The 22,984-nt window shown below is 33.0% G+C and overlaps 1 protein-coding gene across 9 annotated transcripts in view; it reads right to left on the bottom strand.

Annotated features, from left to right (window-relative positions):
* The window catches only part of Cpeb2 (cytoplasmic polyadenylation element binding protein 2), a 70,748-nt gene that overhangs the window by 27,889 nt on the left and 19,875 nt on the right, over nt 1-22,984 (bottom strand). For 4 of the 9 annotated variants that reach the window (XM_048784200.1, XM_048784204.1, XM_048784201.1 and 1 more), the window contains 2 exons: nt 8,362-8,412; nt 881-904 (listed from right to left, as the gene is read on the bottom strand). In XM_048784200.1, coding sequence (XP_048640157.1) covers nt 881-904; nt 8,362-8,412 — 75 coding nt within the window. Of the gene's footprint in view, nt 1-880; nt 905-8,361; nt 8,413-19,569; nt 19,661-22,984 lie in introns of all 9 variants that reach the window. The other 5 variants (XM_048784202.1, XM_048784206.1, XM_015481968.2 and 2 more) reach the window with 2 other exon arrangements.

Here is a 22,984-nt window from a genome sequence, read left to right as displayed (position 1 = left end):
GGGGGGGAGGGAGGGAGGGAGGGAGAGGGGGAGAAGAGAATTCTTTTAATATTTATTTTTCAGTTTTTGGTGGACACAACATCTTTATTTTATTTTTATGTAGCGCTGAGGATTGAACCCAGCGCCCTGTGCATGCCAGGCGAGTGCATTACCGCTTGAGCCACATCCCCAGCCCCTCCCTCTCAATTTCTGCACTTGGAAAAGGGAGAGGGGCAAAGTTTTAAAGAGAGAAATGAGTTTAGTAACAGGCTTGCATCACACATTCATAGACTCATTCTTAGGACACCACACAAGAATGTTGAGGGAAACCCTGTCATGAGGGAAGGAGAGAGAAACCTAGAGGCAGTGCAGGTGGGCAGGGGTGAGCGAGAGGGAAAGGACTATGGTTTTAGAAGACAGAGTAATATTAGCAACGCAATTTCTACCAGTCAGTGCTAATTATCTACTTAGTACACGTACTATTTTCAACTGAGTCAAAGATAAAAAAATAATCTAGAATTGTAAATTATATACAATGGATAAGACAATGGGGATAGTTTAGAGAGAGGAAAAAAACACATGGTGTGTCAACTTTACTAAATTTATTAAACATGTTTCTTAAACAGACCCACTATAAGCAGAAACCTTATTTTAAGATACAGAAATAACTTTTTAAAAAGTTTACAAAAGAATACTTTATTAATAACTGTAATTAGTATGAAAATACACCTTAAAGGTTGACAGAGTCAGAATTAAAAACTTGTACAAGTGCTTACATAAAAATATAATTCTTCTGTGAGTTTTTAGACATTGCATGGAAATTCTGGAATAATTAATTACAACATTGATCAGTAAAATCCAATTAGAAACAATTATACCATAGCAAACAGAAAGGAATTACCTCGTCTTCGCCCATAACTCCTTGCTGCATGTAAACAAAGGACAAATTGTAAAATGTCAGAACTAAAAATAAGCCCACATATACAAATATCTGTGATATGAAAAAGCCATGTGGGCATCTGAAAATTAGTGCTATTTTGTTTTAAGAGCTGTGATAATGTCACTACAGTACTTGCCTGATGTTTTACCATTTACAAAGCATTTTCAGGTGTGTGTGTATATACATACATACATATATAAACTCTTTTACAAGCTAAAATATGGACAGTTTAAAAAGGATAATTTTATTAAATAACCATTATTAAAATCACCTAAACCGTATAAAACTATAAAATTAGGCAGGAAGTACATAATTTACCCTCATTCACATTTAAAATTCAGAAATATTTATTTCATCTGATCGTGATAGGAATATACAACAATTTATAGTTAAATAGTATCCCAAATAATTTTCTCAATGAATAAAAACAACTTGTATTAAATTCTTATTTCCTATTTTTATAAAGAGTAGTGATGGTATGCAATGTCCAACAAATTATTGCTATTTAGATCTAATCTACATTATAGGAAGAAGTAGTTGACCAAGAAAATATACTACCACTAAGCTGATACTATGAGGCCTGTACAGCTGAGATAGAATATAAAATCTGTATTCACACTTGCTTGGTTAGAGAAATTGTTATTGATGTACTAGAGCTAATAATACTTTCTATTCTTTTGATATATTTTTTAACACATATCTACTAAATGTTTATGTATCTCCCTCTGGGAAAGGAAAGATTCAGATACAAATTATTATTAATATAATCATAGAAAAACATTTCAATTTGATACTACCTGTTTGCATAATTTCTAAAAGGAAAACAATACTAAAATTTCTTCTTAAGAACCTATCAGTTTGATAAAATTCCCATCTTGATTTTAAATAACTCTTCCTATCAAATCTGAGCACATAATAATGAGTATTTTTACCCTAGAATTAATGTATAAAGTCAAAGCAATAAACCAAAAAAATGACTGTTAAAAAATTAATATCTTAATTCATAATTAATTCATGTTCACAGACATTTTTGGGTCTGGGAAAAATTCAAAACTGAATAAATATCAAATCAAAATATGTAGCAAAAGCTGTCATTTGTGTCAACCCCCCAAAAAAGTATAAAATTTAAAAATCAAAAGAAAACATTTGACTTCATTAAATATATTCTCTTCTAGAAATTTAAAAAATATATTTTCAGTTTTATAATATTAAGGCTTTAAATAATGTGACTATAAGTTAGAATGCTACATTTATTCTTCTATAATAAAAAAAGTAGGAATACAAACTTATCAACTCTTGTTAATTTACATTTGCAAGAAAAAAAGTCAATAAACATAGGGCTCATATCAGAGCCTTTTAAATAAAATAACTTAATTTGCATCTCTATCATTACAATGTCTTTACTAAACTATATGATTTACACTTAACCTCTCCTTAAGCTCCTATGACCTCAAAGCCTGGCAGATTTATTTCATAGCTCACGTATTAGTTTAGGGTGAGAGTGAAAGTGCACATAGCATTAAGAATTTTGTTTTCTAGGTCTTTTAAGACTTTTAGAGGCCTTAAAAATAAGAGTTTCACAGCAATGGGAGATTAACTATGCAAAATCAGATTCTTACAGGTAATATTCAGAGCTATCAAGAGTAGGTTGTCCAAGAGTGAATTCTCTAAAAGTCTTAGTAGCTATATTAAACCTGGAAATAGTCAATAGTTCCCAAACCTTTCACAGTATCTTTCAGGAGTTGGGCTTCCTGCTTATCCCTAGGTACAGTGTAATGATGTTAATCCAGTATACATCTGCTTTAGAAAATTTCATTCATAGCTATAGAGGGCCAAAAATTTAAAAAGGCATATGGAACTATTTTCATTAAATTTCAAGTCAAATGATGAATTATATTGAAGTCATAACACAGCATATAATTTTTGACCTACTAAAAAAATTAATGACATCATAACCACTTTATGTTCTTAAGTATTGTGTTCCTAGCTGAGGCTACTCAATACTAAAATAGTCAAAATATGTATAAATATTCACAGCATCTTATGTTTCATCACATTCCTAGGCTTGAATATAATTATTTAGACATTTTCTCAAACTAGCTCATACCTGAGAAATTTTAGAATCCTGTAAAAAGCCACCCTATTCCTCCCCACCACCCTGGATAACTCTAAGAAATAAAACTGACTTCATATAAAGCTAACCCATGTGAAATATTTCCTGTCATGGAAATAACCAATTTGCCACAATCACACTAAATAATGGTTTTTATACTCACTTTTCTACCAACGTTTCTAAGTGAATTTTGGAGGTATATTTCAGTATAACATCAAATCAGAATTATAAGAAACCCACCAGTAATGATATGTCAAGAGCTTCGTAATGTTTTGAACAACCAATAAAAAAAAAAAAAAAAGAAAGTTATGTGACTATTTTTTTAAAAAAAATATTTCTTTAAAAGTCTGCTTCTCTAATTCAGAAAATAATTCAGGGGAAAAAAGAGGAAACATTTTTTGCATAAAAATTGTATTTACCACATCAAATTTCATGAACATATATTTGATAAAATATTTATAAAAAGGAACTTTACACAAAAAATGAGGATTGGCTATTTGATATACATATATGTACATTTAATATATACATATATTATTGATGGGTGAACTTCTTCATGTATTTAAAGATAGCAAGAAGGCTCGGAGAATAGCTTGAAGACCTTGCCTATAAGAAGTGACTTTACAATTTGATCCTGGTTTCTCAGTAATCTTATTCAGGGTTTTATCCACAGCTATAAAAAAGAAATAGAATGATTTTAACATTCTGTTTAGGGACTTTGAGCCTTAAAATTCTGGCTGTCAGCTAAAGCTGTGAAAGCTGAATTATTGCAGCTGGAAAAAGGAATATACAAGACATACCAAATTAGCTGCAAAAAGGTGAAAACTCTCTCAATGAGAAACTATTTTTATTTCCTCAACTTGAAAAAGCAAAAGTAGGAAAAGAAATCTACTGACCCCCAAATTATAATAATACTTTTCAAGATCCAAATAAAATCTGCTGTTATCTACTCTATTCATTCCCTGCAGCATGACAAAGAACTCAAGATTCCTATTTTCATGACTTAATATAGTGTATTCAGAACATCTGCCTTCAGAAATGCAGCTTCACTTATACGTAAATTTTCTTTAGTAAAAGGTATGCAGAATTTCTCCCTCCCCCCAAAAGTACAGCAAGCTTTTGATTACATAGATGGCAATACCTGGGTAATCAATGCAAATTTAAATTTCAAACTAGCTTGCTGATACCATCCAATCCAATTGCTATACTTCTGCTCTCCTTGTTCCCCTTTTGTAAAAGGTGGTAATAAAAATATATGTAATTTTACTTGGGAGAGGTGGGGAGAGTACAATGCAATCCAAATAGAGACAAATACTTGAATGATACACACCATCTTGAATTCCTCCTTACTACTGTGGAAAAAGGAATTTTGTTGTTTATTGTTTTACTATTGATAATATATAAGTGTAAGATTTATATAGTTAGAAATATAAACAATACTTAACCTCAGATTTTTAGACAATTTATATATTCTTATGTAATGTGATTTCCTTAAAGTGCTGAATGGTAAATGAGGACTTATATTCTATAATATTTTAGTTTTTCAATGGTGGCAGTCTCTAATAGTCAATTCATCTTGATTTCAACTTGATTTGAGGAACACAGTCTACTCAGAAGTAGTGGCCTTCTTGCAGTTTTATTTATTAATGGTGTTTGCACTCTCTCTTCTACCAATGTTTCTTTGTAAATTTTTTATTGTTTAATTTTTAATAATCATGTTATATATGTGGAAAATATATCTGAGTTAACAAAATCTCAGATTTAAGAATTTGCATAGTTTTCGCTAGTGTGACCAAATTCATGACTTTTAGCCTATTCCCTGAGAATTGCTTAACAGACTATTTAAAAGTTTAACAATAAGCTGGGCACAGTGTTGTGACTCAGGAAGCTGAAGCAGGAGAATCACAAATTGAAGACCAATCTCAGCAACTTAGTGAGGCCCTAAACAAATTAGTGAGACTCTGTCTCTAAGAAAAATAAAAAAATAAAAAAGGGCAGGGGATGTGGCTTACTGGTTAAGCACCCTGGGTTCAACCCTCAGTACCAAAAAAAAAAGAAGTCTAACCAAAACTATGAATTAGCTAGTAAGGTAGAATCATAAAACCTGTATAATGTTTGCCATATCTGACTAACAACCAACTGTACAATTATTTAGATGGTATTATTTTTTATTAAAGGTATTCAAACTTAACATTATTGGGACATCACAGGTGATCTGTCTTCCAAATTTTCTAAGAAATATTAATTTATTAAAACAATTATGAATTTATTTTAATCTGTGCATCATGAAAATTAACCTTGCATATTTCAAGAAGCAAAAGTACCAACATTATTTTGTATTGATCCAAACTTTGTCCCTATAAATCTTCTACAAATGGCTCCAGTTTGGCTTTTTAGAATAACATAAAACAAAGTTTTGTTTATTATATATGACAATCTTCAAATAGTTGAAAGTATCAGTATGTCTTCTCTTAATTTTAATTATTTTCTCCAAAGTAGACATATTCAGCTCTTTCATCTATTCAAAGGACACCATTTTCCCTCTTGCAAAATCATTGTTTCTCACTGTTCTACATCACTCATTACTTCCAGCTAACATTTACTTTCAGGAACTGTTATAAATACTTTAAATGAGTCAATTCATTCACTCTTCTAAACAGTCCCTCTGAGGCAAGGTAGTATGCTATTTTCATTTTAAATATGCAGGAACTAAGTCAAAGTAAAATAAGGTAAACTGTTCAAGGTTACGTAGTTAGAAAAAGCAAACTGGCTTCATTCAGAGTCTGTGATATCAACCACAGTGAACTATTGCTAAACAACTACAAAAACGTTCAGACAAAATGTATTACTAAATATTGATTTTTTTGAAAGTCAACAGTATTAACTATGCTTGTTGGGTAAGGGATACAACTTACTTAATCAACTGTCCAAAAGTGAGTTATATATATTTGGCATACTTTTTATTTTAAGAAAAAAGCTTTTAATAATTAAAAAGTCATCCTTCTCTACTAGACACTACACTTTCTTTAATGGGTCAATGATATTTAATAAATAGTTTAAGCAGAGCCTTGAAGTAACAGTATTTACTTTTCATATTTCTCAGGGAGACAATATGCTAATACAATTGAATTTCATGTAGTTAAAAGTAGCTCAAGAAAAAATTCCCTTTACCTTTTAGTGTACTACACTTTGCTAGTTCTCTCTTCGATAACCTTAATGTCTAAAATTTAAATTATTACTATTTAATACTTCTTTATCCCATGAATATACCCAATTATGTGATTTCTTGCTTCACCTCTTTACCAGTGATCCAAAATAAGTAAAAGAAAATTTTTTCCTCTTTGGATCAAATTGTCTCTTCCTGACCTATATACATCTTGATGTCCTAGTTTCATTCTCCTTTATTTTCCCCTTGGTCTCTTGGCAAAAGATTCCAGAATTTCTAGGTTGACTTCCTGTATCAAGTATATATTGTAGCTCCAAATGATAGACTACTGAGTGCTTACATAATTAAAAAAAAAAGTGATTTGTCTACAAGATGTAATTGTTGCTTGAAATGAAACATTCTTATGTATTGTTTGTGATCTCTTTTCCACTTAACATAATGGCTTTTGACAACAAAATCAACAATTAGTTTAATAAAGTTTAGTGCAACAAAAACGTAAGTTGTAAAAACAGTGTGTCTACAAAGCTCTTCTCTCACACAAAATTTGAATACTTTATTGTGACCATCCTAGCTTACACTGTTTCATTCAACAATTTAGGAATATCTGTGAATAATCTATAAAATTATCTCATAAAGTATTTCTCTTTCAAATGGAATTTAACAGAATGTGTGAAATATATACAAATTCAAACTTTTAAACAGAATTGCTTTATCACAAGTTAAAACAGAAATGTGAGGAATCTTTATTTACCACACTGAATGTTTAAGGAAGGAAGATCAATATTTATAATTTATTGTTTCCTGAACTTATCATTATTTTATAAATCGAACAAAGGGAATAATAAAAACAAGCTATTTTCTGGTTTGTACACTCAGTTACAGAACTATCCTTTTTAGTTACAGATTTAGAATCAGAAACCAGCTGCCCAATAGGAAAAAAATGTTGAATACAGAAGTGGAATTTCTAGAACATGTCTTGTCAGAGTCCTCATGCTCAGAGTAGAAAAGATTAGGCTACTGTATGGCAGACCACTCAATACACAAGTTAAATGTTGAACAGGCCAACCAATCAGCTCTCTTAATGCTCTGCTTCAATTTTTTCTCATTCCAAATCCTATGTACTCTGACAATCTCCCTAGTAGCATGACCTTTATTTTTACTTTTCTGTCACTGTTGTTGTCTTTCCTTAATATTAGTTTACATGGCCTAGTTTTACATTGGCCTCATTTTCAGTGTTTGTTCCTCAACTTTATTGCCAAAACTTTAGTTGAAATATAAGAGCCAAGTCCTTCTACTGTTATTTCTTTTTAAAGGAATTAGGATTTCTATTTCTTTCACTCCCTTTCCTTCCCCCACTCACCTATTGTGAAGAATATTTTAATTTTCAATCCCTATTCCTATAACCATGGCTGTGCTAAGTGTTAGGATTCTGTCATACATTAATATTTGTTCAACAGAAGTAAAACAACTCAAAACTTACTTTCATCCTAACTGAACTTCATTAAGTAAAATTTCTAGTTAGAATCAATTAAGTTAGCATTGACTATAAAATTTACAGAATCATTGGTATATTCCTTCAACATAAACATAAGTACTTACACTAAGAAACAAGTTACTTACACTAAGAAACAAATTCTACATACTTTACAAACTTTATCTTACTTAATTCTTGTAATAAACCGACTGTTTCCATTTTACAATTGGGGAAATTAAGGTGACAATTACTTGCCAAAGGTCATAACTTAAAATAAGAAATCCAGTTTATACCAGTTCAAACAAGGATTGCCCCTATGTCTGTGACCACTGAATTAAATTACAATGTCACAAATACACTTCAATGACTACTGCAGCCTGAATATACTCTTGATTCCTAATTCTTTCTATATAGGAATATCTATAGCTTTGTTGTTGTTCTTTATTTAGTTTTTGATATAGGGTCTTGCTAGTCAGGTCTCAAACTGATCTGGTCTAAAATTCCTACTGCCTAAACCTCCTGAGTAGCTGTGATTACAGGTATGCACCACTGTGCCTATATCTACAGCTTTATTTCATACTTATAAAATGATTAAATCATGTGTATGGGTAACTTTCAGAGAAACATGTATTTATATTCCTCTTCATTTATATAAACCAAATAGAAACAAAATTTTTTATAAAACTTACCATTTAACATCAACAGATTGTCAGTTCCTGGATGTGGATAACTCAATCGACCTTTAAAATGAGAGGAAAAAAGTAAATTGAATATTACGGAGCTATTTGAAAAACCAAAAAGGGAAGGGTAGTATAGAGGAAATAATACTGAGCACAGTGTATTTCTTAAAAATTAAAAAGCTAATCTTTAACTCAAAAGTATATTGACCAAATTATCTTTAAAAATTGAAAACAAAATGAAAAAGTTATCCTTAGTTCCTAGATTGTAAGATCACAATGTGAGAACAATGACATCAAAGTTTGTTTCTGAAATGTAAAAACAATATAGATGTCCTAGTTGTAAAACTTAATATGGAATATGAATTTATTAAATTTTTTCAAAGCTGTCTGTAATTTTCTCTACAGATTTCTTGTGCCACAAATAAAACTTGAAGGAATTTATATTTCTAAGTCAAAAATGACTAAATTGTTAAAATAAAAAATAAGCAGAAAAATTCATCACAACTTTCTATTTAATTCAATGTGGTTTTATAATATTTAAATAAAGAAGCATAATAAAAACATCAATTTTATTATTACAAACGTTATTGGAAATGTAGCTTGTTTAGCTTTACAAATGGTTTAAAAATAAAAAGTGAAAAATGTTACAGTTTATGAGCATAGCAGCAAAGTATTTCCTTTGAGTCATTCTTCATTCAAGAACTTTGTGTTGCATAGCGATAAGAGTACTACATAATGCTAAAAATAAATGCTATGCAGAAAACATACTGTGGTTTATACGGTGTTTACATAAGACCATAAGACTTGCTTGACTAAATACCAACAGCAAGGATGATCATCATTTTCAGCCCATTAAAATATAGTACTTTTGTCAGGTGCAGTGCGCATGCCTGTAATCCCACCCAGCAGCTCCAGGAGGCTGAAACAGTAGGATTTTTGAGTTCGAAGCCAGCCTCAGCAGCTTAGTGAGGCTTTAAGGAAACTCAGCAAGACCCTCTCTCTAAATAAAATATTTTTAAAAGGGCTAGGGATGTGGCTCAGTGGTTAAGCACCCCTGGGTTCAATCCCTGATACAAAGAAAAAAAATACAGTTCTTTTCCCTAATGTTTGAATCTGATAGACTATTAAAAAGGTATGTTTAAAATATCTTCAGAAAATGGTTGAAAATTAACTGTCTAGGACTGTGTTCTAGCCACTTTCAGCACTGTTTTAAAAAGATACTATGATAGCATAATTCAGTGCCACCAGAAGGATGACCAATATGTACCTGAATGTGACAAGCTGTATCCACCTTCACCACCTCTGCAAGTACTATAAGGAGCTTTTAGTGTATCCAAACTTCCCATACTAGTCAGAGATTGTCTGCTGGATTTTTTCTAATTATGAAGTTAATTTAACCATCTACGAATGCAAGAACGAGTAGCAGAAAATCCAATTTTGGCATTAAAGTCTACATACATGTATGAAAGATTATGTTGCAGAGGAGACCTGTGGGGGTCCCACAGTGACCAACCTATTTTGGGGATCTTGAAGTAAAGATTTCAAGCTTGTCTCACAGAGCAACAAGCAGGAATTGATTAGAGGAAAGCAAGATAAACACACAACAGTACCTTCTTAGGAGAGAATCTCATGGCTCTTATAAAGAGTTGGGGTTTTGTAAAGGATTTAGGGCATTTTGTTTTTGATTTAGTTTCTCATATTCCCTTAAGTGGTTATTACTCTTTGTATAGTCCTCAGCAAATTTTCTTAGTGAGGATGGTTATGACCTGGTCATGAGGGGAGAGTTGTGACTACCTGACCACAAGAGATAGTTGTGACATATTCTTGAAACAATAGTTCCCTGAAGGGGTTATTTACTATGGGTAGGGGAATGTTTTGACATACCAATGCCCATTTTCCAGATACCTGTCAGCTTTAATCAAGTTTTCTGTTATCCTCAATTCTTTGTCTTATGGACCCTCCTTGATGGATATATCTGATGTCCTCCCCCTACTCACCTGCTCATGGCTATTTACCTAACATACAGATCCACACACATACATACATATACACATAGACACGATTTCATCTGAACTCTAACTATGGCTCATTTTAATTTCAGACTTAGTACAGTTAAGCAAAGTGTTATTGTTCCCTAAAGGAACAATTTACCACCTCTTATTTACTCCTAAGTTTCATGCTGCAAGATAATAGTTAACTAAATGTCCTAAATAAGGTTGTCATCCTCCAAAAACATAATTAAGTTTATTGTTCTGATACTTTAATATGAAGTGAGAATTTATTCAGGAGATACAAAAAAGAAAGAGCTACAAAACAGTTTTCCTAAATTGGATTTCAATAACATTATACATTATTCTGAAGTATCACAGCTTATTTTGGAAATATGACTATTTCTAAACATCCTGTGCATGGCCAAATTTAGAGAACAATTTAAGGTTTAAAATATTTCTGACTTGAGGTTTAAAATAAAAAAGCTGCTACACAAGTGGCAACACCTGTTTTGCTATTCAGTATAACATGTTAATTAACTATTCTGTGCTGACAGTATGTAGGATGTGGAGGAAACAAAAATGAATAAAACAGAGACCCTACTGCTACAGATGCCGCTGCCCCAGATGCCACAGCCATGCCTGGAGGTCTCTTCTCTGAGCACGGCCTCGGTTAACTGGATACCTCTGTGGTTGCTGCCACTGAACCAGAAGTCTCCTGTCAATCAAGTGCTGCCTGCTCTGCTACCACCATTGCTGCTGTCTCTGATTCCACTGCACCAGCCTGAGGTCCTCTGGAGGTCTTCTTTCTGGGTGCTGTTGCCACAGAAGAAACTGCTGCCCGGATGCAACTGAAGCCAACACTGCTACTGACGACCGGAGTTATCCTGGTGATGTTGCCCACACAGATGCAGTTGCAGCTGCCGTAGCAGCCACCGTTACTGCTGACCCGCTGCCTGCTGCCAACAACCACCCCCCATGACTACTGCCACCATGGCCTAGAGGACTGCTGCGGGGGAGACTCCAGGTTTGGTTGCACGTGGCTGCACCCATTTTGGGACACCAGCCAGGGCCTGGGGCTCGGGTGCCAGCAGGTTTACCACCACAAGGGCCTCTGTCTGGTGACTGCAGCTGGGACCTGCAGATCCAGTGTGGGGTGCCTGTGGGTTTGGAGGAGCGAGCGTGGGGTCTTCCTGCTGAGAGCGCTGGTGGCCCTTGCTTGCTGCTGTATTTCAGGGTTGTTTCTTTGCATGAGTGGATCCCTGGTGGTCTCTCTGCAAGTAGGAGCAGGACTGAGGTCTTGGGACTGCAGTGTGGCTGAGCCTGAGGTATCTGAAGCCCAAATCAGTGGGATAGAGACTGGGTTTGTGAAGGCTGATCTGAGTCAGGGCTGAAAAACTGTTGAACACTGACAGATACAGTTCAACTTTCCAGCAAGATTTACCATATTTGGAACAGGATGTTTTTTATGTATCAGTGTGTAGAGAACAATGGTATATGAATGGTGTTTTGCATTTTTATTGTATTCTTATGCCTTTAATTTTTTCTCTTTGTTCGTATTCTTCTTCTTTCTTGTCTATTTTCCAACTTTGCTCCAACCAACAGCCAATCTCTGTCAGCTCTTCTTCCACTCTTCCGGTGAATTTTTACTTCTCTCTTCCTCTCTCACGGATATTAAATAATACACTACCTCTGTTCTCTCATCTATTACTTGAAATTGTAAATAGTTTTAACAAATATTCTGTTTGAATTATAGATACTTACTGAACTTATCATTTTGGTTGAATGTGAGAAAGCAGTAGACGCCTAGGTGGGAGTTATTAGGTTTAAGGCTATATATTGTGTACACTGGGTGCTGCTGATATTGGTCTCACCATTAAAGATAAAGTGCTAGAAACCTCAGGGATACTATAGGTCTACAGAGTAGAATTTATCCTGCCTTAGATCCATACTTTTAGATGGGAAAACACACTAGCAACATGAAAAAACAAGGGAATAAAGTGCCTCCCTCAAACCCAAGATACTTCAACAACAGAAGCCACTGATAACACAATAGAAGAAGAAATGTCCAAGAAAGAGTTCAGATTGTATATAGTTAAATTGATGTGAAGTAAAGGATAGTATAAAGAGTTAAATCAAAGAAAAAAATACTGGAAGTGAAAGACCACTAAAGAGTTAGAGATTGTGAAAAACAAACAAAAAAAACAAGCAGAAATCCTTGAAATGAAGTGGTCAGAAAACCACATTATAAATTCAATAGAAAGCATCACCAACAGATTAGACCACTTGGAAGACAGAACCTCAGATAATGAAGACAAAATATATAATCTTGAGAATAGAGTTGAACATGCAGAGATGATGGTAAGAACCCATGACTAGAACATCCAAGAATTATGGGATAACATGGAAAGAGCAAATTTAAGAGTTATCAGAATAGATGAATTAGCAGAGATATAAACCAAAGGAATGTACAATCTTTTCAAAGATATAATAGCAAAAAATTTCCCAAACCTAAAGAATGGAATGGAAAATCAAATAGAAGAGGCTTATAGGACCTGAATATACAAAATTACAGCAGACTAACACACAGAATAAAGATAAAATTTGAAAGGCTGTAAGAAAAAAAATCAAATTATGTATAGGAGGAAACCAATTCGGATCTCAACTGATTTCTCAACCCAGACCCTCAAAGCCAGGAGGTCCTGGAATAATATATTTCAAGTTCTGAAAGAAACACATGCTAACCAAGAATTTTATATGCAGAAAAATTAAATTTCAGATTTGAAGATGAAATTAAAACCTTCCATGATTAAGAAAAAAATAAAAGATTTCACATCTAGAAAGCCTACACTACAGAGCATTCAACAAAATATTCCATGAGGATGAAGCGAAAAAAAAAAAAAAGTGAAAACCAGAAAAGGGAGAATCTATACTAAAGGGACATTCAACCAAATGAGATACTAAGACAAAACAAAAAAAACAGAAATAAATCAAAGTGACAGGGAATTCAAATCATATCTCAATAATAGCCTTAAATAATAATGGCCTAAACTTATCAATTAAAAAAACATATGATGGCAGATTGTATTAATAAAAAGCAAGACCCAACAATATGCTGTCTTCAAGAGTCTCACCTCATGGGCAAAGACATCCACAGGCTGAAGGTAAAAGATTGGGAAAAAAAAACTTGTCACTCATATGGATTGTGTAAACAAGCAGAGGTTTCCATTCTCATCTCCAAAAAAGTAGACTTCAAACCAAAGTTAATCAGAAAAAAAACCCACAAAAAACAAAGAAGGACATTTCATACTTCTTAATGGAAGTATGAACATAACAATGATAAATATTTATGCCCCAAACAATGAAGCATCTTATGTATATCAAACAAACCCATCTAAATTGCAAGAGTAAAATAGACCACAAAACAAAAATACTGGGTGACTTTAACATATCTCTCTCACTACTGGACAGATCTTCCCCAGCAAAAAACAAAAAAATCTAAATAAGGAAACTTCAGAACTAAATAACACAATCAATTATTTAGTTCTAACAGACATATATAGAATATTTCATCCATCAATGAGCAAATATACTTTCTTCTCAGGAGCACATGATTCCTTCTCTAATATAGACCATATCTTATGCCACAAAGCAATTCTTAGTAAATACAAAAAAAAAGAAAAGAAAAAGAAAAACAGAGATAATACCCTGCATTCTATCAGACCACAATGGAATGGAATGGAATTAGAAATCAACCATAAAATAAAAAATAGAAGCTGCTGTAACACATGGAGACTAAATAATACACAATTTCATAATGAATGTATAGTAGAAGAAATAAAGGATGAAATAAAAAAAAATTATTAGAGGTAAATGAGAACACTGATACAACATATTAAAATTTCTGGAACACTATGAAGGCAGTACTAAGAGGAAAGTTTATTGCATTGAGTGCATTCATGAAAAGAATAAAAAGTCAACAAATAAATGACCTAACACTGTATCTCAAAGTCCTAGAAAAAGAACAAATCAACACCAAAAGCAGTAGAAGACAGGAAATAATTACAGAGCTGAAATCAGCAAAATTAAAAGAAACAACTGAAAAAAATTGATAAAAAATCTGGTTCTTTGAAAAGATAAATAAAATAGATAAACCCCTGGCTATGCTAACAAAGAGAAAACTCAAATTATTAAAATACAAGATGAAGAAGGAAATATCACAACGGACACATCTGAAATACAGAAGATAATTAGAAACTATTTTGAAAATTTATACTCTAATAAAATAGAAAATATCAAAGACATCAAAAAATTGCTAGAGACATATGACATACCCAAACTGAATGAGAGGTCATACATGATTTAAACACATCAATTTCAAGTAATGAAATAGAAATAACCATCAAAAGCCTACCAACCAAGCAAAGCCCAGGACCAGATGGATTCTCAGTGGAGATCTACAAGACTTTCAAAGAAGAATTAACACCAATATTCCTCAAAGTATTCCATGAAATGTAAAAGGAGGGAACTCTTACAAACTCATTCTATGAGGCTAATATCACACTGATAGATACCAAAGCCAGACAAAGACACATCAAGGAAAGAAAACTTCAGACCAATATCCCTGATGAACATTAAGTGCAAACAGTCTCAATAAAATTCTGGCAAACTTCATACAAAAACATATTAAAAAGATAATGCACCACGATCAAGTGGGATTCATCCCAGGGATACAGGTTGGTTCAACATATGGAAATCAATAAATGTGATTCATCATATTAATATACTTAAAAACAAGAATTATATCATCATCTCAATAGACGCAGAAAAAGCATGTGACAAAATACAGCACACCTTTATGTTTAAAACACTAGAAAAACTAGGGATAGTAGGAAATACCTCAACATTGTAAAAGCTACATATGCTAACCCCAAGGCCAGCATCATTCTAAATGGAGAAAAATTAAAAGCATTCCTGCTAAAAAAAAAGGAACAAGATAAGGATGTCCTCTTTCACCACTTCTATTCAACATCATTCTTGAAATGTTAGCCAGAGAAATTAGATAAAAAAGGGATATAAAATAAATAGGTAAAGAAGAACTCAAATTATCACTATTTGCTGATGACATGATTCTATATCTAGACGATCCAAAAAATTCCACCAGAAAACTTCTAGAATGAATAAACGAATTTAGCAAAGTACCAGGATATAAAATCAATACCCATAAATCAAATGCATTCCTATACATCAGCGATGAATCCACTGAAAGAGAAATTAGGAAAACTACCCAATTCACAATAGCCTCAAAAAAACAAAACAAAACAAAACTGGGAATCAATTTAACAAGAGGTAAAAGACCTCTACAGAACACTAAAAAAGAAATTGAAGGAAACCTCAGAAGATGGAAAGATCTCCCGTGCTCCTGAATAGGCAGAATTAGTATTGTCAAAATCGCTGTAATACCAAAAGGTTAATAGCAATTCCTATTACAATCCCAATGACATTCTTCATACAAATAGAAAAAGCAATCATGAAATTTATTTGGAAAATAGCTAAAGCAATCCTTAGCAAGAAAAGTGAAGCAGGAGCCATCACAATACCATACCTTAAACTATACTACAGAGCTACAGTAACCAAAATGGCATTGTATTGGTACCAAAACAGACTTGTAGACCAATGGTACAGAATAGAGGACACAAAGACAAACACACATAAATATGGTTATCTCATCCTAGACAAGGGAGCCAAAAATATTCACTGGAGAAAAAGATAGCCTAGTGCTGGTAAAACTGGAAATCCATATGTACCAAAATGAAATTAAACCTCTCTCTCTCACCCTGCACAAAAATCAACTCAAAGTGGATCAAAGACTTAGGCACTAGAAAAAATAGGTCCAAATCTTCACCACATTGGCCTAGGATCTGACTTCCTTAACAAGACTCTTAAAGCATAAGAAGTAAAATCAAGAATCAATAAATGGGATCAATTCAAATTAAAAAGCTTCTTCTCAGCAAAGGAAACAAAGGAAACAAAGAAAGTGTTCAACATCTCTAGCAAATGTAAATCAAAACTACTCTAAGATTTAGGCTCACTCCTGTCAGAATGGCAATCATCAAGAATACAGGCAACAATAAATGTTGGTGAGGATGCGGTGAAAAAGGTACACTCATACATTGCTGGTGGGACTGCAAATTGGTGCAACCACTATGGAAAGCAGTATGGAGATTTCCTCAGAAAACTGGGAATGGAACCACCATTTGACCCAGCAATCCCACTCCTCGGTTTATACCCAAAGGATTTAAAATCAGCTTACTATAGTGACACAACCACATCAATGCTTATAGCAGCTCAATTCACAATAGCTAGACTATGGAACCAATGTAGGTGTACCTCAATAGATGAATGGATAAAAGAGAAAATGTGGTATATATACTCAATGGAATACTACTCAGCTTTAAAGAGTGAAATTATGGCATTTGCCAGTAAATGGTTGGAGTTGGAGAATATCGTGCTAAGCGAAATAAGCCAATCCCATAAAACCAAATTTCCAAATGTTTTCTCTAATATGTGGATGCTAATTCACAATAAGGCTGGGGATACTAGTGAAAAGTAGCTTAACCTTAGATTAGGTGGAGGGGAGAGGGGATATGGGGTTAGGAAAGGGGATATTAGGAGTTAGGAGAGGGGATATGGGGTTAGGAAACAGACATTATTTCTTTATGTATATGTGACTGCATGACCAATATGATTCTGCAACATGTATACCCAGAAAACATAAGAAATTATATCCCATCTATGAATATCAAAGTGCATAAATGCATTCTATTGTCATATAGAACTAATTAGTACAAATTTAAAAATTTAAAAAAAATAGTCTCTTGTGATATCGTAAGAGAGAGAGATACAAATATATAATTTCAATCAAATTTGCCAGGTGCTAATAAAAGAGTACAGGATGTTACAAAAGAAAACAAAACACAAAGATGCATTTAACCAAACCCAGCAAGGCAAGACTTCCTGGAAAAATAAAGTAAGCAGAGCCTTTTCCCTGGGTTTCATTCTGAAAGACAAACATTTCCAACTGCTACATAATAATTTTCTAACAGGTTGACTGTTCACTTTACTTATCCCAAGAGAGAGGTAACAACAAGATAGTTGTACCACTAATAGTCTTTTGACACCTTGGCATTAAGTAGACTTAAAAAGTATACCAAATTAAGAAAGTTTAAAAGAAAATTACCTATTTGGAAATGAATGTATATTTGTATGTATGTTCTAAAAGATTATATAGCTACCCACACAGAAAAATCTCTCAACATATATAATACTTCAAAATTAAATAAACAAATTTAGACTCATTGTTAATTATCCAATCACTTCACGTCTACCACAGTGAAAATATTAATATACCTTTACAAGTTAGCTCTTACAGTTTTGTTTTACTTAGGATATTATTATTACTACTTTCAGTAAGATCCTACACCAACTGATAATACTTGAGAATTTATTAAGTTCCAAGGGCTTTTTTTCCCCTAAAATTCTTTACAACCACTTAATCCTGACAATACTTTCATGGGCTTGTTACTTTGTCTTCCTATTTCAATATGAAGACACTGTGTCACAAAAGGTTAAGTAATTTGCCCGAGGTTATAGGGCACTGGAGCAAGTAGCACTGGAAGAATTTGAACCTCCACAGCTTGGCTTGATACTATTTAATCACTATTTTATTACTGACTTGCTACTGCTAACATTTAATATACAGAAAGGCACAGATACTGTGTCAGAGGACAAATTTATCTATTAAAAATTCAGAGTGGTTATATAGTTTATTATGTAACAAATTTTAATATAGAAAACTTGGCAAAAAACATGTTATAGAACTAATTTGTCCTCATTATAAAGTCCTATGGTGCCGTGACTGACAGTCTTACACTATACCCACCTGTTCATGTCAATAACAGAACCCTCAATGTTGGACAGGCACAAAGCTGCCTAGAATAAAATGCTACATTTCTCAGTTTTCCTTGTAATTAAGTGTGAATATATGTATAATACATGGCCAATGAGATATAATGTTAAGGTGGTTGTTCAATTTCTGGAGAACTACCCTTAAAAAGGAAGGCCTTCCTTTCTTTTTTTCCTGCTGGATGAAATGTAGATATGATGGCTAAACATATTAGACCAGGAGACAAAAACTCAACCTGACCTAGGTTGAACCACCTGTGACATGAATCATCCCCTGCTCTGGCCTATCCACACTACATATGCTACCCATGTGTTTGTCCCTTAGTAGTTTTATCAATCATAGACTGACTGTCATGACATTGCAGTACTCATATGTAGGGTGTGATACTATCTAAGGTTTCAGTGATCCTCTGGGTGTCCTAAAACATACTCTCTGTGAATAAGGGGGAACTATGAAAACTGTTCTCCAAAGCCTTAATATTCATGAACAAGATTGACAACCAATTCCTCACAGTGATGAGAAAAATGCTAAAAACCATTGCCATACACTCTGCCAAGACTTTTAAGAAAAAAGTAAACATTTAAGTCAGATACTATAACTATGCAGGTTCTTGGGTTACCAATTAAAAAGAGAGGCACTCTAACACAATGGTTAAAAAAAGCACGAGCTGGTGACTGGGCATGGTGGTGCACACCTGTAATCCCAGAGGCTCAGGAGGCTGAGGCAAGAGAATCACCAATTTGAGGTCAGCTTCAGCAATTTAGCAAGGCTCTGAGCAACTTAACAAGACCCTGTCTCAAACTAAAAAAATTAAAAGGGCTGGATATGTGGCTCAGTGAATTAAGTGCCTCTGGTTTCAATTCTCCCAAGCCCAAAACAGAAAGAGAGAAAGAAAGCACAAGCTGGAGAGTTACGAAGTTTCATCACTTAATAGCAGTTGAAATTTGGCAAAAATCGTTAAGAATACATTAGAGCTGCTCAAGGGCAAAATAAGGGTAAATACCTACATGTTAGTTGTGGAAATAAACAATATGTATATATATGACAAACTGTATAGGTAAACATAAAACAAACACACACCTTAATTGAAAACAGCTCATCTTTCTTATGTGCTTTAAATGAAGTGTTGTTCCCATTGGTTTGGTATACTCTTTCAACATTTTTTCATCATCTATATTTCACCTTTACTTCTAAATCCAATTAGGAACAAAAAGGTTCATACAAAGTCTGGCAAAATCCACTTAGAACGTGGTCATTACCAACCTTGATTAACTCCAATCTCTGCTCAGATCCAAGGGGCAGGACAGTCATTCCTGACCTCACTCCCAAATCTCAATGAATGCCTCATAAAAGCCTAAGAATAAGATCATACAAATGTAGAAAAGACCCTTAGATCCAAAGTACCAGATGCCAAGAAAGCAATAGAATCATTCCTTACCTACCTCTACGGCCATGAATCTGCTTTAGATTCAATGAAGTTAATCTATTTAACACTTAAATCAGGATCTTGTCATAATTTTTTTCATCCAAACAATATTTACAAATTTTCAAATTTTTATTCAATCAATACTATAAAATATACTAAGAAACAACAAGAAAATACCAAAATGTTTTGTTTCAAGTAAAGTACAATCACAAAAGAAACACAATAAAAAAGAATAAACTTAAGCCATTAATCATATAGTAAGATAATGTATTATAGTTACTACAATAAAACTAACATGAAACTGATTTTCAAGTTGAACTAATGGTTGCAGAACTTTTCACTGCAAAAGCATTTTAAATGAAAATAATGCGAACTGCTATTAAGAATGACAATGGGCAATCACACATTGCCAGTGGCAATGATGAATTGGTATAAAGCTTAAAAATAGGATGGCAATATGGACAGCCCCCAATTTACAAGGCTGCCAAAGGGTGTACACATATAGTCACCATTTTTCACTTTCAGTAGTCAATAATTACATGAAATATTTAACACTATTATAAAATATAGTTTTCAATGATTTTGCCCAGCTGTTGGCTAAAGTAAGCATTCTGAGAACATTTAAGGTAGATTAGGCTAAAATGTTATTTTTGGTAGGTTTTGTGTCTTAAATGCATTTCTCACTTATAACATTTTCATTTATCATAAACCAAGGAGCATCTGTACATATTAAGAGCTACAAAAACAAATGTATTAAGTTTATCCTATGGAAATGAACATAAAATTCACTGAATTTTATTTTATATTAAAAATACTAAGCCTCCAAGGAAAGGTTATACAAATTATATTACAGGCATGGATAATATATATGATCTATTTTAAATGCTCTAAACATGCATTTATGAAGAAAAATGAATTATAAAGACAAATGATTACTCATTTAACCAATAATTTATTGAGCTGTTCCTGTTTGCCTTGCATTATGATATATGCTAGTTCAAGGCAAAGTAAAAACAGGTATGATCATTGTTTCAATCAGAGTGTCATCTGAAAGATATTAATAATCTTTTAAATAATATTAACCTATAACAAATTAATGTACCTAAAATAAATGATAAAGAACTCTGATTAAAAAGGAATGATTCCCTAAAAATCTTTTGATTAAAAAGGAATGATTCCCTAAAAATCTTTAACAAAATATAATCTACTCATGTTAGGTGTGTAAGGGAGTTCTCACTGACAAAGTACATACTGATTAGGGATTACAGAGATTTCCTACTGATGATGAAAGAACAAACACATGTGCTTACTACTTTTGCTTTCTGAAATCTCTAAAAAGACAGTTAAGAAAATTAACTTAAATATAACTTAAGTATAACTCCATCAGGACAAACAACCGTACAGGATTTCAGAAGAACCAGGTAACACATTTTGGTAAGCTGTAAATATGAATCGTTAAGTAGTAACTGACATTGTAGACCAGAAATCATTGAAGCCACAAACCTAAACCAGTGTGTGTATAGGAAAAGCCATCAAGAAATAAGCCATTTACCATAGCAGATACCTGGAGAGGCTCAAGCATAAGATGCTCAGGTTACCATTGATGATAGATACAGGGTGGAAACAGGAAAGCAGTAAAGTTGGTAACTGCTTGTTAATTTTTAAAAGAATCAGAGAAACACACAGTCGACTTTTTGGTTCTTCTAAGAGGGCCAGTAACTAGCCTGTAATTCCCAGTCAGAAGACAGAAGAAACACATCCAGATCACTACCCTGACCACATAGACAGGCCCAGAGACAGACTATTTGAGGGTCTCACCTATAAATGCAAATGTTTACCCAAGTAAACACACAGAGCTTTCAATCCTAAGTTTGTATTTTACTTTTAAATAATATGAATGGACAGTAAAGAGTTATGAGATATTTGATGAAAGTCTCCAACATGAGGGGGAAAAAAACTAGAAAAGAGGAAATCAGAGGAAGCACAGACAACACAATAAAATGGAAAGATAATACTTAAATACTACAATATACTCCAGAGAAAAAGCACAAATTTAATGTATAAAAATAAGGACATGGTAGGAAAGTCACAAGAATTATTTTAAGACAGAATCTTAAAAATTAGCAAAAAGTTTTAAATTTAAAACTCAATAGTTGAAATATGAGAGATAAGGATACTTCTTCAAAAGCAAATTAAAAGGTAAAACAATAAAAATAAATGATGGTATAGAGATTCAACATTTGAAAAAAGGAATTCTAAAAAGAAATAATATTTCAAAAAGGGGAGATATTATCAAAGAAATATGAGTATCTTCATTAAAAGCATCCAAATTAATGTGCAGCTCAATAACAAATGAAATGAAGGAGGCATGCAGGCACATATGCACCTCAAGACCCACATTTCATGATCTTAAAATTCAGGCATGAAAAGATCCTAAAAGCTCTCAGAAAGAAAAAAAAAAGAAAATTAAAAACAAGACAATCATATAAACAAACAGGTTTCAGAGTAGCATCATATGGCTAGCAACCCTGAAGTTAAAAGAAAATGAATTAGTGCCTTTAAAATTCTAAATTGCTAATATACAATTCCATGCTAGTCTATCATCTTACATAGGTATAATAAATATGTTTTTATTTATATAAAGGCTCAAATTTTTTGTCCCATCAGCAGAAGATACTGGAAGACAAGCCCCCCCCCCCCCCAAAAAAAAAAAAAAAGAGATAAGCCATTAAGAAAAGAATATGGAGATCAGGATCTGGATTCCACAGGAAGGACAAAGGGATTCCTAGGAATATGGAAGTTCCCAAATGACAGCTAAAGAGGGGACTATGAGAAGGATGCCTCTAGAAGCTGGAAAAAAAGTCAATCTGAAAGATGATTTGCTGTACTTGCATGAACTGAAAGAGTTTTACAGATAAATTTTGGAATAAAATTAGAGCTAAGTATTTAGAAAACTAAGCAAACCAACCAGAAAAGCATTATGATTAATTTCTGAAAAAGCAATGTTATATGAAAAAGAAAATGATATATTATAGTACAATATATACGAGGTTCATTTATGAATATTATTTGCATTATTCTCAGTAATATAATCCTTAAGTTAAACAAAATACTTTTATAATAATTTTTAGAGAATAGAATAAGAGGAAGAATTGGGTGATGTGTTATTATCAACACGAAATATTTGAAATATAAGAATACAGATTATTCACAATTACATGAAGAATGAGTTAAAAAAAAAAAAAAAGTTTC

Source organism: Marmota marmota, unplaced genomic scaffold (genome assembly GCF_001458135.2).
Source record: "Marmota marmota marmota unplaced genomic scaffold, marMar, whole genome shotgun sequence".
In the NCBI taxonomy this organism is placed as follows: domain Eukaryota; kingdom Metazoa; phylum Chordata; class Mammalia; order Rodentia; family Sciuridae; genus Marmota; species Marmota marmota.
The sequence above is the reverse complement of the archived record's forward strand: the minus strand, read 5'-3'. Positions and strand labels throughout refer to the sequence as shown.